The following is a 20,489-nucleotide window of genomic DNA, read 5'->3' as shown; positions in this document are numbered from 1 at the left end:
ACCATGGGAAGGCAGAGGCTATGTCATAGTACTTAGCTGACATTGGCAAGATGGGTGTGGATCCTTACTAGTTGGTAAAGTTAGAGTGGTTATCAAAATTGCATGATATGCGTTAGCATGAAAAAGACATCATGCCATTCCTAAGGCTAAAATAGACAATCCATTAGGTTCCTATTTGACCTATGTAATTGAAAGAACACTAGGTTGGGTGAAAGGAGGGATGGTACAGCCATCTGATGGTTGGTATTAGAGCTCCTTATCCAATTAAAGACTTTAGTGAGTTCATAGAACCAGAACCCATGAAGGAAGTTATCCTTGAAGAAGAGCCATGCATTGATATTAATATCTTACTCTCCCTCCAGGTTTCCTGAAAGGATATATATCGTTCTGTCAGGAAAACTGTCCACTGAAGAGGGTGAAATCTGGAACTCTCCTGGATTGTTTCACCTCATCTCTGAGCTAATCTTAATTATAATGATGATAGAATGTCAGGGTATACACTTACTAGAGTGGAAGATAACGGGGGTGGAGAAAGTTTTGTTGATAAGTGGCAGTTATGTCTTAGTCTGGTTTACAGTGATTCTACTGCAGGTGAAAAATCATCCTGAATATACTGTTAAAACAGATATACTCAGGACCAAGCAGAAAACCATGGAGTTCACCCTCATTAACAAATAATAAATCAAAGCCTCTTTCCCGGGCCAAGCTGCAGTACTTGGTACTACCATCAGATACCTTAAAAAATGATGCATGAATGGTGATCCATTCCACATACCCTTTAATTCAAATATTTGCCTGCCCTACCCCAGATGAATTTTAGAGGGTGACAGTAGATTCACAGGCTGAATTAGATGGTAACACCAATTGCAACTGTGTTTTAAGTTATGGCTCATTTATTGATTTAAATCAAAACAATATTGGCACTAAAGACTGAGTTACTGAATTTTGAATGTGTTTTTATGGACTAATAGAACATAACAGGTGGATTGCATCACCTTGAAATAGTGAAACAGATAAGAAAGCAGACCTTCATCCTGGCTGTAGGGCCATCTCTGGCCTTCTGCTATAATTTAGACCATAGAAAAGCAAACCAAAATCTGCAGAACAAGCCCACAGGCTGCTTTTGTACAGCCTTCATTTAAGAATGGTTTTTACATTCGAAGGGTCAGAAGACTAAGGAGGAAGGGGTCGAGGGAGGAGGGAGGATAGGAGAATGGAGGAAGCATATAATGGTAAGTTAAGATTTCTTTTTTAAAAATGTATCAGAGAATCAGAACTTCTCAGGTGAAGTATTTTTTAAGTACACATTAAGAGAAATATACAATTTTATTTTACAAATAGACATATTCCAATTTTCTCTTTTGTATGATAACAAATACCCATCAATAGTATGCTTTCATGAAGACATTCCTCTACCATTCTGTTCCAAAATACATGGTATTTTATTTATTTTTTTTAATTTAAATTCAATTAGCCAACATATAGTACATCATCAGTTTCTGATGTAGGGTTCAATGATTCATCCATTGCATAAAACACCCAGGGCTCATCATATCATGTGTGCTCCTTCATGCCTTGTATTTTAACAGTCTATGAAAAAGTAACCAGTTTTCAAAAGAGAGCTGTAATAAGCCAAAGAAATTTAGAATTGGTCGTTTGAAATTATTGCCTTGGTTTTTGTTACTGAAGATTATATAAGGTCAATAATTATGAAAATGCTCATCCACCCATTTGGAAAACTTAGAACTATTATATTGTCTATTAAAATATTCCAAATAAAGACTTTGTGCACTTTAAAAATATTTATATAAAAGTAAAAGTTTAGGCAGCACATTAGCAATAGAGCAGAGTAGTAGTAATTCAATATCAAAAACAAATTCAAATAGGACAGAAGAATAACTATTGTGACTTTCACTTCTTTTGATGTGATCAGCATGCATTGGGAAACATTGGTTTTGAACTACGAAGACCCTTCTAAGTACCAATATCAGATAGGCTTAGAATAAGACCTTCATATAATTTATCACATAATAAACTTATATTTGCAAAAATAATAATATATGTTTCATCAAGTTGAATCTAATAGTTGTACCATTAATATTAAAATTAATTTATATCACAAAGTTGTGTTATGAAATATATTGATTCTTTTTCCTAATGTCCTTGCTTAATTTCTATTTTTCTATTAATATGTTTATTCTATACAATAGTGAATATATAATTTATAAACAAATATACATACACTGTGAAATTCAAGTGTTTTTGTTTGTGTTTAATTTTTTTACTGGTAGAGTATATGATAAAGAATAATAATAATAAGCAAAAGAAATTTAGAAATTGTTTGAAATGATTGTCATGACCTCTATTTATAGAAACAAAAAAATTCCATATTATCTAAAGACATGGTGATTAGTGATTCAATTTCTATAATAGTTAGATGTCAATTCCCATTTTTTATTTTGCCTTGAGTCAGTAACAATTTGTGGGTTTCTAGAAATATGTGCTTTTCAGCTAAGTTTTACAAATCTAGGTGGTGCATTAACTCTATATAGAATATATGTAAAACTGACTCTCTGAGCTCCAGAACAGTGGAAAGGAACATGGAGAAATTAAAGTCTAGTTTTGTCTTCCTCTGAGAGATTTTTTAAAGGAAAGAGATAAAAGCACCAAATAAAAAGGAAATTATATTAGCCCAAAAACGGGACAGGTAAGGGAGAGAATTAGGCTTTGGAGATTAGTCAGGCTTACCATGAAAATTATGTCAAGAAAAATAGTTAATATTATTTTGAATACAAGCATTGAAGAGTTCTGTGAAACACTATACCCTTCTTGAATTATTTCACTCATAGCCTCAGTAATATCACTAAAATGGTTCACTTTACTGAGAAAATCTCAGTCTTTTTGATCATGTGCTTAAAAGCATCTTGCACTTGTTTGTTTCTCAGTGTGTAAATGAAGGGATTCAACATGGGGGCAACAGAGGTACTGAGCAGGGCTATCCCTTTATTTAAAGACACTCTGTCCTTAGCAGAGGGTTTCACATACATGAAGATGCAGCTGCCATACGAAATGGACACAACCACCATGTGAGAAGAACATGTAGAAAAGGCTTTCTTCCTCTGTTGAGAAGAAGGTATCTTCAGGATAGTCCTGATGATGTTTGCATAGGAGAGAACCACTAATACCAGTGTAACCAGGAGGATCAAAATGGCTGAGAGAAATGTCATTAAGTCTACTACATCTGTGTCTGTGCAAGAGAGCTGTAATATAGGAGAAAAATCACAGAAGAAATGGTCTATAGTGTTGGCTGCACAGAAATCTAGCTGGAGACCCACAAGGAGTGGTGGAACAATTACTACAAAACCAGCCAACCATGAAGCAAAGACCAACAAGTTGCAGACTCTCTCACTCATGATGGTCAGGTAATGCAGGGGTTTGCAGATGGCCACGTAGCGGTCATAAGACATGGCGGCCAGAAGAAAAAATTCAATTGAACCCAACAGAATAGTAAAAAACAGCTGTGTTGCACAACCGTTGTAAGAAATGGTCTTATCGCCTGTCGCCATACTGACAAGAAATCTGGGGATGCAGACAGTTGTGAATGAGATTTCTAAAAACGAGAAACTTCGGAGGAAGAAATACATGGGTGTCTTTAGATGCGCGTCCAGGAGGGTGAGGGTGATTATGGTTAGATTCCCACTGACACTCAACATGTAGGTGAAAAAAAGGAGAAGAAAAACGACCACTTGTAACTGTGGATTGTCGGTCAGTCCAAGAAGAATAAACGTTGTTACTGTGGAGTGGTTTCTCATGGTTGACTTCTACCAGAATAATAATAAAAAAGTAAAAAAAAATAAGAAAAAATGAGAAGTAAAGGGTATAACCTGCATGAGATACCTATTAGTTCGAGATTGTCCATATACGTGTTGCTCTCGACACCCAACCTCCTTCAGTATTCTGCTAGTCAGCAGTAACGGCCTCTCAAAATTCACTCCTCTAATTTGTACTCAAAATCTCACTAACTCAGTGCAACTCTAGGACTTTCATTTCTCAAGTGTCATAAATTCAGGCATTCCAAAAGGATAATATATGGCCTATAAATTCATATAAAAATAGAAACAAAGAAAAAAACAGAAAAATTGTCATAATATTTTAACTTGCATCATCTGTAGTTGCAATTTTCTCCAATCTATTTAGTTTGCACTAAGTTATTTTCCACCATCAGGTGACTTAATTCCTCTTTGCTAAATGTATCTCTTTCTCTGTTTATTACTCCTTATGATAGTATTCTGTAAGTCAGATTTCAGCTGAGGACTCTTGGCCTTTTAAAAAACATAAACTTGACCTAAACGTCTGAGGCCCGTGTACAGTGGGGATTCAGTACTTTCACCAAACTTCTGAAAACTCCTCAGGATTGAAATCCTCATGACCACGTTAGGTCTGCTTTCCCCTTTTTCCTGAAGACTTGGGTGTACGTTTGTCTCACTCACCCTGGTTATTCTCTTTTCTCTGATATGGACCCAAGCAGATAGGAAGTGTATCCTCATGCATGATGACTGTGTTGTTTATGTAGCATTCTTTATTTAGTTTTTGCAGTAACAAAGGAGGTTCTAGAAAACAAAGCCATTTTAAAAAGATGTTATCTACTCATGCCTGGTAGTGTGTTTTAGTTTCATTGCTTTGCATGGCTCCCTCTGTTGCCATAGTAGCCTCTTCTCCCTTACTCATGTCCTCCTCCTTCTCTTCTATTACTCTCTTGTTTTATGCTTAGCACCTTAAAATTCAGGATTATGTTAACCTTCTCATTTTTTATTCTTATTTTCTGTCTTTTCCCAGACCATGCTTACATCCTCATGTTTATCATCTCAAAAGTCTATCGCCAAATTTTTCTAAAGCACGACCATATTTTCCTTAGGAAGAATATCATGTCATATGTTACATTGCAGTTTAAACCTATTACATTTCATACAGTCCAGTTCAGGTGTTAAAAATGTACAGATATTTCCAATGGTTATAAATAATTACAATATGACTAAGATTTTTTTTCCTTTTTTTTCCCTCTTTTACTTCATTCCTTTCTTATGTTTTTTCCTCTCTTTCCCCTGACGCCTTCATATACCCTTTTTCTAAAAATGTCTACATTCTGGCAATTAAGGGACCATATATACTCAGTAATCAGATTTTTAAAATCCAAGTTTGGTCTATTTTCCTTTCTTAAGGTTGGTCTATTTTTTAAGGTCAAATGCACAAGAAAATGTCAGTCAGCAAAAGATGAATTATACAGGGTGCCAACTTATAAACTTAAAAGTGAATTCATACATGCATACTCCCAGGCTATACTTAAATTACAAAATTGCAAAAAAAAAAAAAAAAAAAAAAAAAACCTATTGTAAACTACTTGACATCATTATTTTCTTTTAACTCCAAATAAAATACTTGCTGAATGGCAGTAAAATAGTCATTGTTTCTGACAATTTTTATAAGCCAGGGACTTCTGTAACTACTTGGCAATTAATCCGTAAGGGAGAGGAGATTCTTTTGGGATATGAAAACCGGGTATTTCATGAAATGTTTAAATTCTATTGAATGCAACAAGAGGAAATTTCTCAAGTTTAGTACTAATTCATTTTTTCAGTGTTGTATTTTTATAATATTCACATTGACCTTATATACTAAAGGCATACGTAATTATAATTATCTGAGGAAAACAACACATTCCTTTAATAAAATACATTTCTGAGATTCATTTGAAAGCTATGAAGGATACCTATTCAAAGTTTGATTCCTACAAAATGAAGGTTCAAAGATTCCTTATTAAGACAACTCAACTGAGTTGTAAAAAAAAAAAAAAAGTAGTTCTAACTTCATGCCATAAATTTTAATGGCTTACAAATGAATCAAAGTTTTTGTCCAGCTTCATGCAATTAAGTTAATCTGACTAAATTTTTTAAAAATTCCCAAACCTTACTGTCTTTAGCAACTTCATTCACAACTGTCTTCTTTTGGTTTGAGTCCCAGAACAGAGGCAATTTCTGAATGTTGCATATCCATCATATTTTTATATTACTTCAACACACTTTTATCTTTGCCTTCTCAGCCAAAATACATTAACCCCAGCATCTCACACTCAACATGTGTGAGCTCAAAAATTTCGTCATGACAAGAAACTTCTCTAATTTCATTTCTTATTATTTTCTTTAAAGAGCCATATCTCTGACTTATGTTATATTAAACTTGGAGGACATGTTTTGTATTACATATGAAATAAATATTATTCTTAAAAAAAAACTTAGAATGGAGTGGTAAAAAAAAGATTTCAGTCTCATTGCTTACTTTGAGATGTGTCTGGCCTACAGGAGAAGCACAATTGCTTCTTCTGCAGTTTTAAGGTTGCAAGAACTATAATCATCTTTCTGTACTCTGCCATTGATCTCAAGAGGATTAACTAACAAGACAATTTTTAAAAGATGGAAACACTTCCCAGGAGACCATTGTACACCTATGTTAAAAATACATGAATTATTTATTAAGTGCAGAAAACTCTATAATCCATAAACTCAAAGTAAAAACAAGAAAGAATCTTCTTTTTGAGGCACCTATATGTTGTAAGGCATAAGGAGTTTTTGGAACTTACAGCTTACATATGCATAACAGATATACATTCCACACAAGAAAAAATGAAGCTCCCCAGTCCATATGGAGAAAAGACTTTAAGGGGATTATTACCAAAAGTTTCAATCCTGATTCAATAAGGGGCTTATATTATAGTTTCCTAAGTTAAGCACTCAAGGCCATCCTCTTGAGGGGCAGCTTTAAGAACTTAATTCGTTTCAGGATCTGAAAGCCAAGACATGTCATCATTGACAACGGAAATATTAAAGTGTGACATTACCATGGAAGGATCAAAGTCATAGAGATCTAGACTGAAGGGAAGTGAGTTTCTCAAGACAGATGATAGGAGTCTAATGTTTACACCTGCTCTCTAAATGTCTACATCCAATCTGCGGGAAATTTGGTTGATGCTACATCAAATTTTATTTCGATTCATTTTACCTGTCTTTATTTCTACTGCTAAGTACTTAAGCTAGTACTATCTGCTATAACAGATAAACTGTAAGATCATTGCAATGTACATGTTAGATATTTAAAGTTATTTCAATGAAGTAGAAATGTATGTACAGGATGTGCAATTTTCACACTATATAACTTGGTTACTTTTCACAAACTCAACATACCCACATAAGCAGTGCTCAGTTAAAGAAACAGAATGTTACCAGAACTACAGAATCCTCCCTTGTTCCTCTTCTGGTCATTATCCCTCTCAAGGCTTAGCCACTATTCCCACTGTCAATGAACCAGATCTTTTTTTTTTTTTTTTTTTTTTTTTTTTTTTTTTGCCAGATTTAACACAATGGAAAGTTATTTCCTAAAAATTTAAAGTCAAACATGCAGCAAAAATGGCAGAGATTTTGTTTTTTTGTAGGGTGGGATGTGCCTCCTCTACTCTGCGCCATCACTCAGAGATTGACTTCTAAGGCTCTGCCCTCTTCAACATCTATCTACAGTCAGCCAGCAGACAGAGGAAGAGAGACTGGTGAATCACATGGGATTTTTATTGCTAAGCCTGGAAGTCATTTTCTTAATTTCCATTCAGTTTCCATTTATAAGAACCCCGTTATACAGACACACCAAAATGCAAAATGTCCAGGATGTCTAGTCTTGATGTGTGTCCAGCAAGAAATATTTTGTGATTAGACATAGTGTCTGCTACAGCTGCTAACATTCTGTCCAGTCTACCACTGCCTTCCACCTCTAAATAGTAGCCTGTGCAAGCCTTCAAATTATCTTTGCTTCCTTCCCTCACCCAATCTATTTTCTGTAAAGAAGATAAAAGTGTGTTCTCTAAAATTTAACTCAGGTTATGCTACTTCTTTGCTAAAATTATGCCCTAAAACCTAATTGAATTGCAGACAATGAGTGGCCAGGAAGAATCCTTGGCATAGTTCCCCTCCACCCATCTTCATCCTCTTCCACTCTTTCCTTATTTGCTGTTACCGGTTGTAACACTGACTCTCTTTCCATTCCTCAAGCTCTTTTTCACCTCTATCGCTACCTATGCTCTCACTTTACTTTCAAATTCCAAGCCTCTAATTAAATGTCATCTCCACAAAGTCATTTTCAAAAAAGACCATATGTGAGGAGACCTTTCCCTTCTTTATAGTCTTTATCTCAGTCTTTTGTTCTTTACAACACTATCAATATTAATTTTTACATATCTTTCTTCTCTCTTTCACTCTCTCTTTTATCCATCTGTTCTCCTAGATAATTCTAAGTCATTTCAGAGAAGAGAGTTGTCTGCTATATTACTTCATCCCTATAGACTTAGGATCTGGGGTATCCCTCAAAATAACTAGAAATTGAATGTGTTGAATAATTTAAAAATTGAGTTATTTAGATATGAGATCGATTGATGGTTATTCTGAAATTTTGAGCATGATGAAATAAGAAATAGAGAATGTCTTTAAGTAAGTTGTAGCATAATAAGAGAAAGCCTGGGAAATGAGCCTGGAAGAAATTTGGAGGAGAGAGGGAGTAAAGATGAGCTAATTTTTTAAATATTCAATTCAGGGTGTCATCTATATAAAAATATTCTGATATAATCCTTCCCAATTTTTAGATGAAATAATCTACACTGAAAACTAATAATTCAAACTTATGCAACTCTGGAAGCATTTGAATATAAGATAAAACATTTTAAAATGAGAAAAATATCTGTTAAAAAACAATGAGTTATCAAGCCATGAAAAGACACGGGGGAAATCTTAAATGCATATTACTAAGTGAAAGAAGCCAATATGAAAATGTACATACTGTATGATTCCAACTATATGATACTCTGGATAGGCAAAATTATGGGAATAGTAAAAAGACCAGTGGTTGCCAAGAGTTAGAGAAAGGGGTTAGGAATGAATAGATGTAAATAGGATTTGTAGGACAACGAAAATTCTCTCTGTGATACCGTAATGATGGATACATGTCATACATTTGTCCGAAACCAAAGAGTGTACATCAGGAGGGAACTGTAATGTAAACTATGGACTCTGGGTGATTATGCTGAGTCAGCATACGTTCATTAGTTGTAACAAATGGATCACTCTGGTGGGGGTTGTTGATACTGGAGGAGACTATGCACGTGTGGATGAAAATGTTTTGGGAAATCCTTGTACTTCCCTCTTGATTTTACTGTGAACCTAAACCTGCCCTAAAATAATAATAATAATAATAGTAATAATAGTAAAAGTCTTAACTTAAAAAAAGAAGAAATATGAGAGAAAAAAATCTAAGTTTTATATCATAAAGCAAGGGTCACTACCAATTGAATAAAATGATCTTCAATTCCTCTTTAGTTCCTTGCCTTGTCTTAAAGAAACAAATTACAAAGTGCCCCCAAAACCACTCATTATGACCCGAAGGAACTGTGTGTGTGTACCAGATGACTTCATTATTGCTCAGAATATTAATTCAGTAAATATATTAACTTTTATTAAAGGTATACATATTTGGGACACCTGGGTGCCTCAGTCAATTAAGCATCTACCTTCAGCTCAGGTCATGATTCCAGGGTCCTGGGATCGAGTCCTGCATCGGGCTCCTTTCTCAGCGAGGAGCCTGCTTCTCCCTCTGCTTGCCTCTCTCTCTCCCCCTCTCTCTGACAAATAAATAAATAAAAATCTTAAAAAGAGGTACAATATTCAAAGTTCAAAATGTCAAGCATGTTAGAATTTTATTAATGAAAATTAGCAGCCTCCTGCTCCAGCCCTCATGCACCTTCACTCCTATTCTCCACAGCCCTCAGCTGTTTACAGGTTTGCTTGCTCTATTTTATATATTACTAATTCTTAATATTTTGAGTTAGAAATTAGTTACTAGCCTAAATATGGAAGATGAGCATTTGAAATTCTTACATTTCCCATCCCTCCTACACTCATCTCTTTTTTAATATTTAATTTTAATATAATTTTGTGAATAATTTTATTGCAATTATCAATTGGATTTTTGTACTAATTTACATTATTTTGACAGTGTAAAATTTTCTTCGATCTGAGCCAAATCTTGGCCTATATTTAGTTTCTTTATTTAACAATGTTCTGTTTCCACTGGGCTTCATTTTCTCTAAAATAATTGCCTAGCAGATGGTAACTACACTTATTGTGGTAAGCATTTAGTAATGCATCTCAGTGTCAAATTACCATGTTGAACACCTAAAACTAATATAATATCGTACGTCAACTATACCCCAATTGTTAAAAATTGCATAGCTATTTTTGTACTCTTCAGTATTCTCTGTTCAGGTAGCCTCCCCAAGTGCAGCTATACCCTCAGTAGACTCAAATATTTAGCAAACTCTCTCTTTTTTGTTTTCTTTTTTCTCAGATCTAACAGTCTCTGGACTCTTTTTCCTTCCAGCCTTACCAGAACTCATTGTCTTCGAGGCCTGATGCACACCTATTGTATGGGGAGGCTTGTTTCCGATATGGCAACATGGAGATGCATTCTATCTTTCTCCTACTCCCAAGTGTGGTTGGAGTTTGAGGATATTTAAGTTTCTTCACATTGTAGTGCCCTCTTTTAAGAAAACAACCCCTAAATTATGAATGCACATTTATAAACACAGAATTAGGAACAAACATGAGATTTATTTAGGACGAAGACAATGATAACCAGTCACACGTTTAATTAAGCTATTAAAATCATAAAGTCCAGAAAAATAACACAATTTGCATTAACTATATGATATAATTCTCTACTACTCTTTTTCCTTAACCTTTTTATTATATTTTTGATGATATTGCCATAGTTTTTTGTTTGTTTGTTTTGGGGTTTTTTTTTAAAGATTTTATTTATTTATTTGACAGAGAGACAGCCAGCGAGAGAGGGAACACAGGCAGGGGGAATGGGAGAGGAAGGAACAGGCTCCCAGCGGAGGAGCCTGATGTGGGGCTCGATCCCAGAACGCTGGGATCACGCCCTGAGCTGAAGGCAGAGGCTTAACAACTGAGCCACCCAGGCACCCCTGCCATAGTTTTTTTAATCGACCATTTTGAAGTGTATAGCTCAGTGGCATTTAGTCCATCCACACCGTTGTTCTGCAACCAGCACCCATATTTAAGTTCCAAACATTGCTCACCCAAAAGAAAACTCTGTACCCATTTCACAGCCATTTCCCATCCCTTCTTCCTGCGCCTCTGGCAAATACCAATCTGTTTTCTATCTCTATGGATTTACCAATTTTGGATATTTCATATAAGTGGAATCATACCGTTTGTGGCCTCTTATGTCTGGCTTCTTTCACTTAGGGTCATGATATCAAGGTTCATCCACACTGAGGCATGCATTGATACTTCACTTTTTTCTGGTTGGATAATATTCTATATATATATCTCACATTTTCTTTATCAAATTACATATATTTATATGTTAGGCCTTTTGATATTGTCCCCAGGTCACAGAGTCTCTTTCATTAAATACATAAAATTTACTTTTTTTGTTTTTCAGATTGAGTGGTCTCTAGTAATCTTTAAGTTCACTGACTCTCTTGTTTTATAATCACCTTTCTGCTATTCAGCCCACCCACTGAACTTTTACTTTAAATAGCATTTTTGTTACAGTATTTTAAAATAATTCTTTTAATATACATATATTTAAATTTATTTGTGAATAATTCTTATTTTATTTCAGGCTCATTGAAAAAATTTAGTCTCTGATATTTACCCCCATATTTAAAATGTTTGGTATTTCTAATTCTTCTCTGGAACTCCAGTGCTCCAGCTGGAGTCAGTTTTCTTCAGCTGAAGAACTTCCTGCAGCATTTCTTATAGTGCAGATGTGTTACGGAAAAATGCTCTTAGGTTTATTTTATTTGAAAATGTCTTTATTTCCCTTTCATGTTTGAAAGATAGTTTCACTGTATAGAATTCTAAATTACAATTGTTTTTTGTTGCTGTCGTTTTGGGTTGTTTTTTATTTTGTTTTTGTTTTTCTTTCAGCACTATAAAGATTCCCCTCTGTTTTCTGGCCTCCCTAGCTTATGAAAGGAAGTCGGAAGTTGTTCAAGCCATTGTCCTCTAACACTCATGGTATGTAATGCCCCCTTTTTCTCCGGTCACATCTTTTTCTCATTGTCTTTGGTGTGTAGCAATTTGATTATGATGTGTAGGCATTTCGTCATGCTTGGAGTTAGCTTGGTTTCTTGATTTTGTAAATCTATGTCATTTTTCAAAGGTATGAACTTTGAAAACATTGATTCTTCAAAGTTATCACGTGTCCAAGTTGCCAGTATGGAAGGAATTCTGTAAATTTCTGTAACCCCGACTGTCAATCTTGTCCAATAAAGTTTCCCCTTACAACTGTCTGTTGATTAAAGCAGGAAAGGAAGAAATCATAAAGAAGGGGAAAGGAAAGTGGGAAAGGATATGATGGAAATAAAGAAGAAAATAGGGAGTGAAGGAGGAAGGTGGTCAGAGATAATATAATTTGGGTCTCAGAATATCGCCATTTGTTAAAGACAGAAACATACTAATAACATTGGATTTGTAATCAATTTTCATAAATGGTAATTAATAGACAGTTGGTGTTACCAGAAAGTCAGTCAGTTTAGTGGGAAATCCACCTGAATGTACTTATCCCTTTGTTCATTCCTCAGCACTCTCACTTTCTTGATGAAGATCAGATTCCTGACCTATATCATTCGTGTTCTCCCTAAGAACTTTAACATTTTTTATGGGACAAGTCTGTTGGCAATGAATTCTCTGTTTTTATTTTTGTCTTAGTCTATCTAGACTGCTGTCACAAAATACCATAACTGGGTGCCTTGAACAACAAACATTTATTTCTCAGTTTTAGAGGCTAGAAAGTCTAAGATCTGGGTGCCAGCAGATTTGGTGTCTGGTAAGAGCTCGCTTCATAGATTTCATAGACCTGTCGCCAGGTCTTCTCATCGCAGAAGGGGGCACGGGAGCTCTCAGGACATATGCATGCCCTGGACGTACAGGAGTGTTTGATACATTTCAAGCACACAATAAGTAGGTATTCTAGGGAAGAATAAATGAATTAATAAATTAGCGAAGGTAAGGGGGTGCATGGTGCGTTAATATAGCATATATTCTACAGAATCTCCTGAGAACATAGTTGAAGGAGATAGAACGGAGTCTGTCTGTTTTGGCATCTCTAATATAGTGAACAAGCCAAAGATCCTCAGGGAAATATTGCCTTTGGAGTTGAATTCCTTGCAGAGATAAGCACACAGTTTAGAGCATTCCCAGGAAATAAACCATAATCATTTGATAGGATAACAGTTGTCTAATTTTAGTGCTGTGCTGTATTAACCTAAAAACATATTAAATATGAAGAATAAAAGAGATACTTGGGTAATTTAAATTGTTGATTTGAGCTAGAAATAGCTAATCATGAAATGTCCACAAGTGTTAAAATTTATTTTAAGAATTATGCATTTCAGTGTGATGCCTGGGAAGAAGAAAAAAAAGTAAACCTAAGTGCTTTATTCTGCAACAGGAATATAAAAAATGTGAACATCAACTAACAAAATCCTTTGCCTGTATAATTCTGTTTCTACACCTTTAAGAATAACAGTTTGTAAGTTTTCGTGTTTTGCAGAGTGATTTATAATCTATATACTAAAATAAATATCTCTCAAACTCTGAGTACTTTATTTAAAATAATAGATTTAAAATATTCTGATTTCATTTTAATTACAGAGGATCTGATTTAATTTATTAAATGACACCATTTTTTAATAAAAATGTGTTCATGATTTTGAAGGTAGGGAAAATTTTCTTGCAGTTTTTAATGTAAACATAAATAAAAGTAATTGGCTTGCTAAACATATTATAATACACTGTTCCAGTGTATATCTAGGGAGTTGGGGACCAGGAGAAAAACTAGGTCTGATTTGAATAAAATTCTTGTGGGGGTGATGGCTTTGTTTTTGACCCAAATGACAGGAGCCGTTATAATACAATTAGTTGCCTCAGAAATTGTCCCTTAGGCTTGGGACAATGTGTGTTAAGTACTAGGAAGATATTATTATACTTCGGCGTTAATAGCCGGGATCTCTAGAACCTTAAATATCCCTAGAGAAAACTGTTATTGTACTCTCCCCAATAAATTCTTATTAATTCATGAGTTTCATTCTTGTATACTTTTTTCGCACTGTTTATCCTGCCTAAAATGCCGTACTCTACTTCCTAGTCCCTCTCCGCTGCTTACCTTTGGATCCGTCTTTGTTGGGTTTTTTAAGCGTCCATTCTTATTAATCTCTCTCAACCCCTAAGCCCCATAGTAAGAATGAGTCTCATCTACCATTAAGTTTATGGCACATTGTACCTTGCTATATTCGTTCACAAATTCTGTCTCTTCAATATATTGGTAAAGCACGATAGGCAGGGACATTGACTTCTTTGACTCCTCAGTATAAAACAATGCATTCTCCATGAACTTATAACAATTGTTTACATTGGCGGTAATGTAAACAATTTTTATAGGTTCATGAAGAATGCAATCTGGTGCAGCCGCTCTGGAGGCAAACCATAAGAGACTATAAACTATAGGGAGCAAACTGAGGATTCCTAGAGGGGAGATGGGTAGGGGAATGGGGTAACTAGGTGATGGGCATTAAGGAGGACATTTGATGTAATGAGCACTGGGTGTTGTATGCAGCTGAAGAATCACTAACTTCTACCCCTGAAACTAAAAAAAAATGTTTAATAAGTGTTTCATATTCATAATGAAGTCCTTAAAGAAGCATGACTGATAATGAAGTCATCAAACAAGAAACTCATCCTCAAGGGATGAAATGTTAATGCCCAGGAGTTTTCATGACATTTAGTTTAATGAGAGCTTATATAATTTTCAATCCATTTGAATTGGCTCGGCTTTTGACTTACCATATTATTTGGGGGCAGTCAGTATTACCTGCAAGTGTCTGAACACTTGCCAAGTGACCGATCATCAGAGTAGAATTTGCTAGAGTTTCTTCTCTGTATTCTCCTTACAGCTTTGCTGTAACTCATTTCTACACATCAGGTAAGAAGCCAAAAACTAAATACCAGTCACTGTCTCATCTGAAGAAAACTCCGATCTTAATGGTAAGTTTTTCTCTTTATGGTCTTCCCCTACTCTCTTACTTCTTTTCTACTTCTTTTGTCTTCCTTCTCTGTCTTCCCTATTTCATTTCCCCTTTCTCTGAATCCTTATTCACTGTCTTTTGCATTTCACTGTGCTATTCTCTTCCTGTTTTCAGAACTATAAGCAGAAGAAGTTCCAGTCAGTTTTACTATACAATCAGATAAATTTAATATTAGCATAGGAGATGATAAAAGTGAAGAAATGAAGAGATGGAATAGAGACAAAACACACTACACTGATTTATAGGAATAAAAAATTCAGATAGGACCAAGAAAGAGTGTTTGGTAGCTGAGTAGGTGTGGCCCAGGCCCAGCCGCGGAAGAGCTACAGCTGTTACATCAGATTACTTCCAGGGTGATCTTAAACCATAGGCTGGATTTCTGTTTTCAGCCGTCTTAAACATTCATATGTCATCTTATTTCTCTGTTGCACTCACGGTCAGTTCCTTGAGGCAATGATATTTATATAGTCAATAGGCTGAGTATAAGTACTGGGACATTTCAGTGCTTACATACTGAAAAGAAGAGGAAATAATTGTTTTCACATTTCTTCACCTCATTACCATAAATCTAAGCCAGACTATAAAGATGATTTATGAGACAGCTTTTATTTCATCAGATTTGTAGAAAACATTTGTCTTTCCTCGAAAGCAAAGTAACTGCTTTTGTTAGAGTTTAGCTTACCTTAATCATTTCAAAAAAGTGCCCCATTTGTATGTACGATCAATAGCAATTACTGGTATTTTGACGTGGTTATCTTCATATTTTACCATTGCTACCTGTACGTATTTTTTTCCTCGATATTTTTACCAGAGCAGAAGCATATCAGGAGGTCACGATGGAAAACCGTACAACCGTGACAGTGTTTATCTTAGCAGGATTGACAGAGGACCCCAAATTGAAGATGGTGCTATTTATCTTCCTACTCCTAACCTACTTGCTCAGCATCTCAGGCAACTTAGTTATCATTACCCTCACTTTGCTGGATTCTCATCTAAAGACCCCTATGTATTTCTTTCTTCGAAATTTTTCTTTCTTAGAAATTTCTTACACAACAGTCTGCATCCCCAAATTGCTTGTAAGCATGGCAACCGGTGACAAAACCATTTCCTATAACTGTTGTGCAACTCAGTTATTTTTTGCCTTCCTTCTCGGTGCCTCCGAATTTTATCTCCTGGCTGTCATGTCCTATGATCGTTATGTTGCCATTTGCAAGCCCCTGCATTATACAACCATTATGAGCAGCAAAATCTGTATCCAGCTAGTCCTTAGCTCTTGGGTCACTGGTTTCCTCATCATCTTTCCAGGACTCATCTTAGGCTTAAGCCTGGAGTTCTGTGGCTCCAATATCATTGATCACTTCTATTGTGACACTGCTCCCCTCTTGCAAATCTCCTGCACCGATACACACGTGTTGGAAATGATGAGCTTCATCTTAGCTTTGGTGACTCTGCTGGTCACTTTGGCATTAGTGATTCTATCATACATGTATATTGCCCTGACAATTCTAAAAATTCCTTCTGCCAACCAGAGAAAAAAGGCTTTCTCCACCTGTTCTTCTCACATGATTGTCATCTCCCTCTCATATGGCAGCTGCATCTTCATGTACATGAAGCCCTCAGTCAAGCAGAGGATATCCTTAATGAAGGGAGTGGCAATTCTCAATACTTCCGTTGCTCCACTTTTGAACCCCTTCATTTATACTCTAAGGAACCAGCAGGTAAAGCAAGCATTTAAGAACTTGCTACAAAGAGTTCTGTCTTTATTCAAATAGAATCATAATGAGATATATAAGGAAAGTTAATAAGGAAAATTGCAAAGGAAGTGCTTAGATTGGGTCCCAATTTTACTATTGCAGCCTCCAATATATAGTCGTATTTGTCCTTTCACTTCTTTCTGAAGTGTCATGATGGTTACATTAGTTCTTGTTTCTCAATAATGCCTTCCCTTTCAATACTAAAACTTTATTTTTCTGTTCCATTGTAAGAATTCTCAAATTTGACCCCTTTCTCCTCTTCTTCCATTTAAATGTAGCAAATATTTGAAAGATTATTTTAATCAACTTTATGTATTAGATCATGGAGACTTAATTATTTCCACATCTGTGTAGTATATTTTGTTCTTATATTTGATTTTCTGTAAAATCTTGAAAAGTTCAAAACAATTATACGATGTCTTCTTTGGGATTTTACCTTTACCTGGCATTTTGTGTCCTGATACACAATCTCTATTGTTTTTAAATAAAGATATTTAAAAGTGGGAAGTTGCAATTAAAATATCAATGTACTTCTTTGTCTTGAGAATTGAAAAAAAAGTATGCTAGTGTAATAAAAAATCATATTGTATATTATTTTTATTTTACATTTTATGTTATATAAGTAAATATGTAAATAAATGTTGACTCATATGTATGTGCTAAATCACATAACTTTTTTTAAAGATTCATTTATTTATTTGAGAGAGAGACAGAGCCCAAGAAGGGGGAAAGGCCGAGAGAGGAAAGCAGGTTCCATGCTGAGCGTGGAGCCTGACTCCGGGCTTGATCTCACAACCTTGAGATCATGACCTAAGCCAAAATCAAGAATCAGAGACTTAACCTATTGAGCCACCCTGGTGCTCCATCACATAACTTTGATTAAGAATAAAATGCAGTGGGGTTTAGGGAAGAAGGCAGCAGAGAAGGGGACCTTGTTTCATCTGGTCCCATAAATTTAGCTGGATACCTATCAAACCATGCTGAACACACACAAATTCAACCTGCGTTGTAAGAAGATTTATCTGGATCTCTACAAGCAGAAAAATGACTACTTTTTGAAAGTCATTTTGAATCTTTGGGGGAAATATCGGATAAATGGAGAGGGGAGGGAGCCTCCATAAGCTGGCCACCAGGAAGTGATATAACACCAGAGCACAAAATCAGGACTCTTAGAAATCTGCTCCAGTGAGAGACATCCCTGTCTGAAAAAGGCAGAAGGGATAAATAGGGCAGAATTCTAGGTGGATCACTGTGGTCTCAGGATTCCAGGAAACTCAGAAAGTATGGGGGGAGCCTGAACTGATAAAGTGCCCACGCAATGGAGCACGGAGACCAGTTATGGTCAGTGAGCCCAGAAGGGACTCTCATCTCCAGTCATCATAAAACTCAAGCCAGGCTGATAGGGCAACCACTTTCTGCCTGACCACCATGAAAAGACTAGAAGTTGTGGGCTGTTTAATGCCCCAGGGGAGATATAGAATGACTTGTACCCATGACAGGGCAACAGCTCTCAGAACACTGGGGCCACACCCAGCCATGACCTGGGAGCTGAGGAAGAGGGTGTATAGCCAACTCCAGGGCCACTAGCAATTGCAAAGTCACAAAGCTTTGAGATGCTGGTGGGTCCCCAGAATTCCCCTGGGAGAGTTACAGCAGGCATGAATAGTGAGAGTCTGTGGAGTTTGGTACACACAGAAGTGGAGAAGGTTTAACCTGGAGGGTTTATTGAGAAAAGGGGACTGCTACCTTGTGACTCTGGGCCAGAGATTCCCGCACAGCCATATTTGCTCTGACCCTCTAAAGAGAAGCAGAGAGCCACCAGGGAACAAAAGCCAAACAAACAGATGACCAACTCACATCAAACCCATCCCCCTGGCAAGGGGTGGGGCAACTACACCCAGGCAAAGATGCCTGAGAAGCCCAACAGCAGGCCCCTCCCCCAGAAGACAGACTGGAACAGGTGAACCATAGGTTATTTCCCACAAGACTGTAAAACTTCAGCACCATGGGAAAATAATATAGGGAGCTCCTAGTGTTCCTTCCTGATTCATTTATACTTCAGGCTGAAATTTTACATTTCTTTTTTGTTTCTTTTCTTTCTTTTCTTTTCTTTTCTTTTTTTTTTTACCTTGTTCCCATTTCAAGTACAGTCATTTCCCAAGTAATGTTTTTAAGTAGCTTTTTAACTTTTATTTTTTCACACCTACATTTTATAGATTTATGCCCCATACTAGTCCATTTATCACTCTATTCAATTTTATCTTGATATATATATAAGTTCTGGTTTATTGTAATTTTGGATTATAGTGTCTTCTGACACACAGAACAAAAATCAATCAGGAGCAGGCAGATCTCCCTGCTTTGTCCACCCTGAGAAATTATAATCTCTGTTCCCCCCTTTTTTTATTGTTTTGGATCATCTTGGCTTTGTTTGCATATCTGTGGTAGCTTCCTACCACTTCCGATTTTTTCTGGGGTGCATTTTGCTTGGGTCTTGGTTGATATTTTGGATTCTGTTCATTTGTTCAACCATCCCTTGAGAGAATGACTAGGAGAAGGAACCCTTGACAAAGAAAAGAACTAGAGACAGTGTCCTCTGCCACAGAACTAATGGATGTGGGTGTAAGCAAGGTGTCAGAAATAGAATTCAGGATAGCAATCATGAAGGCTTGAAAAAAGCATTAGTGACAACATAGTATCTCTACAGGCATAAATGGGATCTAATCAGGCTGAACTTAAAAATGCCATGAATGAGATGCAGTCTAAACTGGATAATCGCACAGTGAGGGTAAATGAGGCAGAAGATTGAATCAGCGATCTAGAAGGTAAGCTGATAGAAAGGAAGGAAACCGAGGAAAATAGGGCAAGCAGCTAGTAGCCCATGAAAATAGATCAATGATGCCATGAAACATTCCACTGTTAGAATTAGTGGGATCCCCAAAAGGGTGGAGAGAGGACTAGAAGGTATATTGGACCAAATCGTAGCTGAAAACTTCCCTAATCTGGGGAAGGAAACAAGCACTCATGTCCAAAGGGCAGAGAGGTCCCCTCCCAAAATCAATAAAAATAGATCAACACCCTGATATATAATAGTGAAACTTGCAAATCTCAGAGCCATGAAAGCTATCCTGAGAGCAGCTGGGAGAAGAGATTTCTTACATAGACAGGGAAGAACGTCAGAACAATCAGACTTATCCACAGACACCTGGCAAGCCAGCAAGGGCTGGCAAGACATATTCAGGGTACTAAATGAGAAGAATAGGCAGCCAAGAATTTGATCCCCATCACGGCTGTCATTCAGAATGGATGGAGAGGAAAAGAGCTTCCAGGACAGGCAGAAACCGAAGGAATATGTGACCACCAAGCCAGCCTTCCAAAAAATATTAAGGGGGATTCTATAAATGAAGAAAGACCCCAAGAGTAGTATAGACCAGAAATTAACAGAGACAATCTATTGAAGCAGTGACTTTAAAAGTAATAAAATGGCACTAAATTCATATCTTTCAATAGTTACTATCAATGTGAATGGG

General features: G+C 36.2%; 2 protein-coding genes across 2 annotated transcripts; one reads left to right on the top strand and one right to left on the bottom strand.

Annotated features, from left to right (window-relative positions):
• Nucleotides 1-2,873: 2,873 nt before the first annotated feature.
• Nucleotides 2,874-3,815, bottom strand: LOC125282284 (olfactory receptor 6C74). The gene has a single exon (XM_048216673.1). It carries the CDS (start codon nt 3,810-3,812, stop codon nt 2,874-2,876), a length of 939 nt encoding a protein of 312 aa, XP_048072630.1. The 5' UTR covers nt 3,813-3,815.
• Nucleotides 3,816-16,041: 12,226 nt separating this feature from the next.
• On the top strand, nt 16,042-16,977 carry LOC113257339 (olfactory receptor 6C76-like). The gene has a single exon (XM_026501541.2). It carries the CDS (start codon nt 16,042-16,044, stop codon nt 16,975-16,977), a length of 936 nt encoding a protein of 311 aa, XP_026357326.1.
• Nucleotides 16,978-20,489: the final 3,512 nt, after the last annotated feature.

Source organism: Ursus arctos, unplaced genomic scaffold (assembly GCF_023065955.2).
Source record: "Ursus arctos isolate Adak ecotype North America unplaced genomic scaffold, UrsArc2.0 scaffold_26, whole genome shotgun sequence".
Taxonomy (NCBI): domain Eukaryota; kingdom Metazoa; phylum Chordata; class Mammalia; order Carnivora; family Ursidae; genus Ursus; species Ursus arctos.
Note: the sequence above shows the minus strand (reverse complement) of the source record. Positions and strands in the feature narration are given on the sequence as shown.

Excerpts from the sequence above, each read along its gene's own strand:
- LOC125282284 (XM_048216673.1), bottom strand. The coding sequence starts at position 3,812 with ATGAGAAACCACTCCACAGTAACAACGTTTATTCTTCTTGGACTGACC.
- LOC113257339 (XM_026501541.2), top strand. The coding sequence starts at position 16,042 with ATGGAAAACCGTACAACCGTGACAGTGTTTATCTTAGCAGGATTGACA.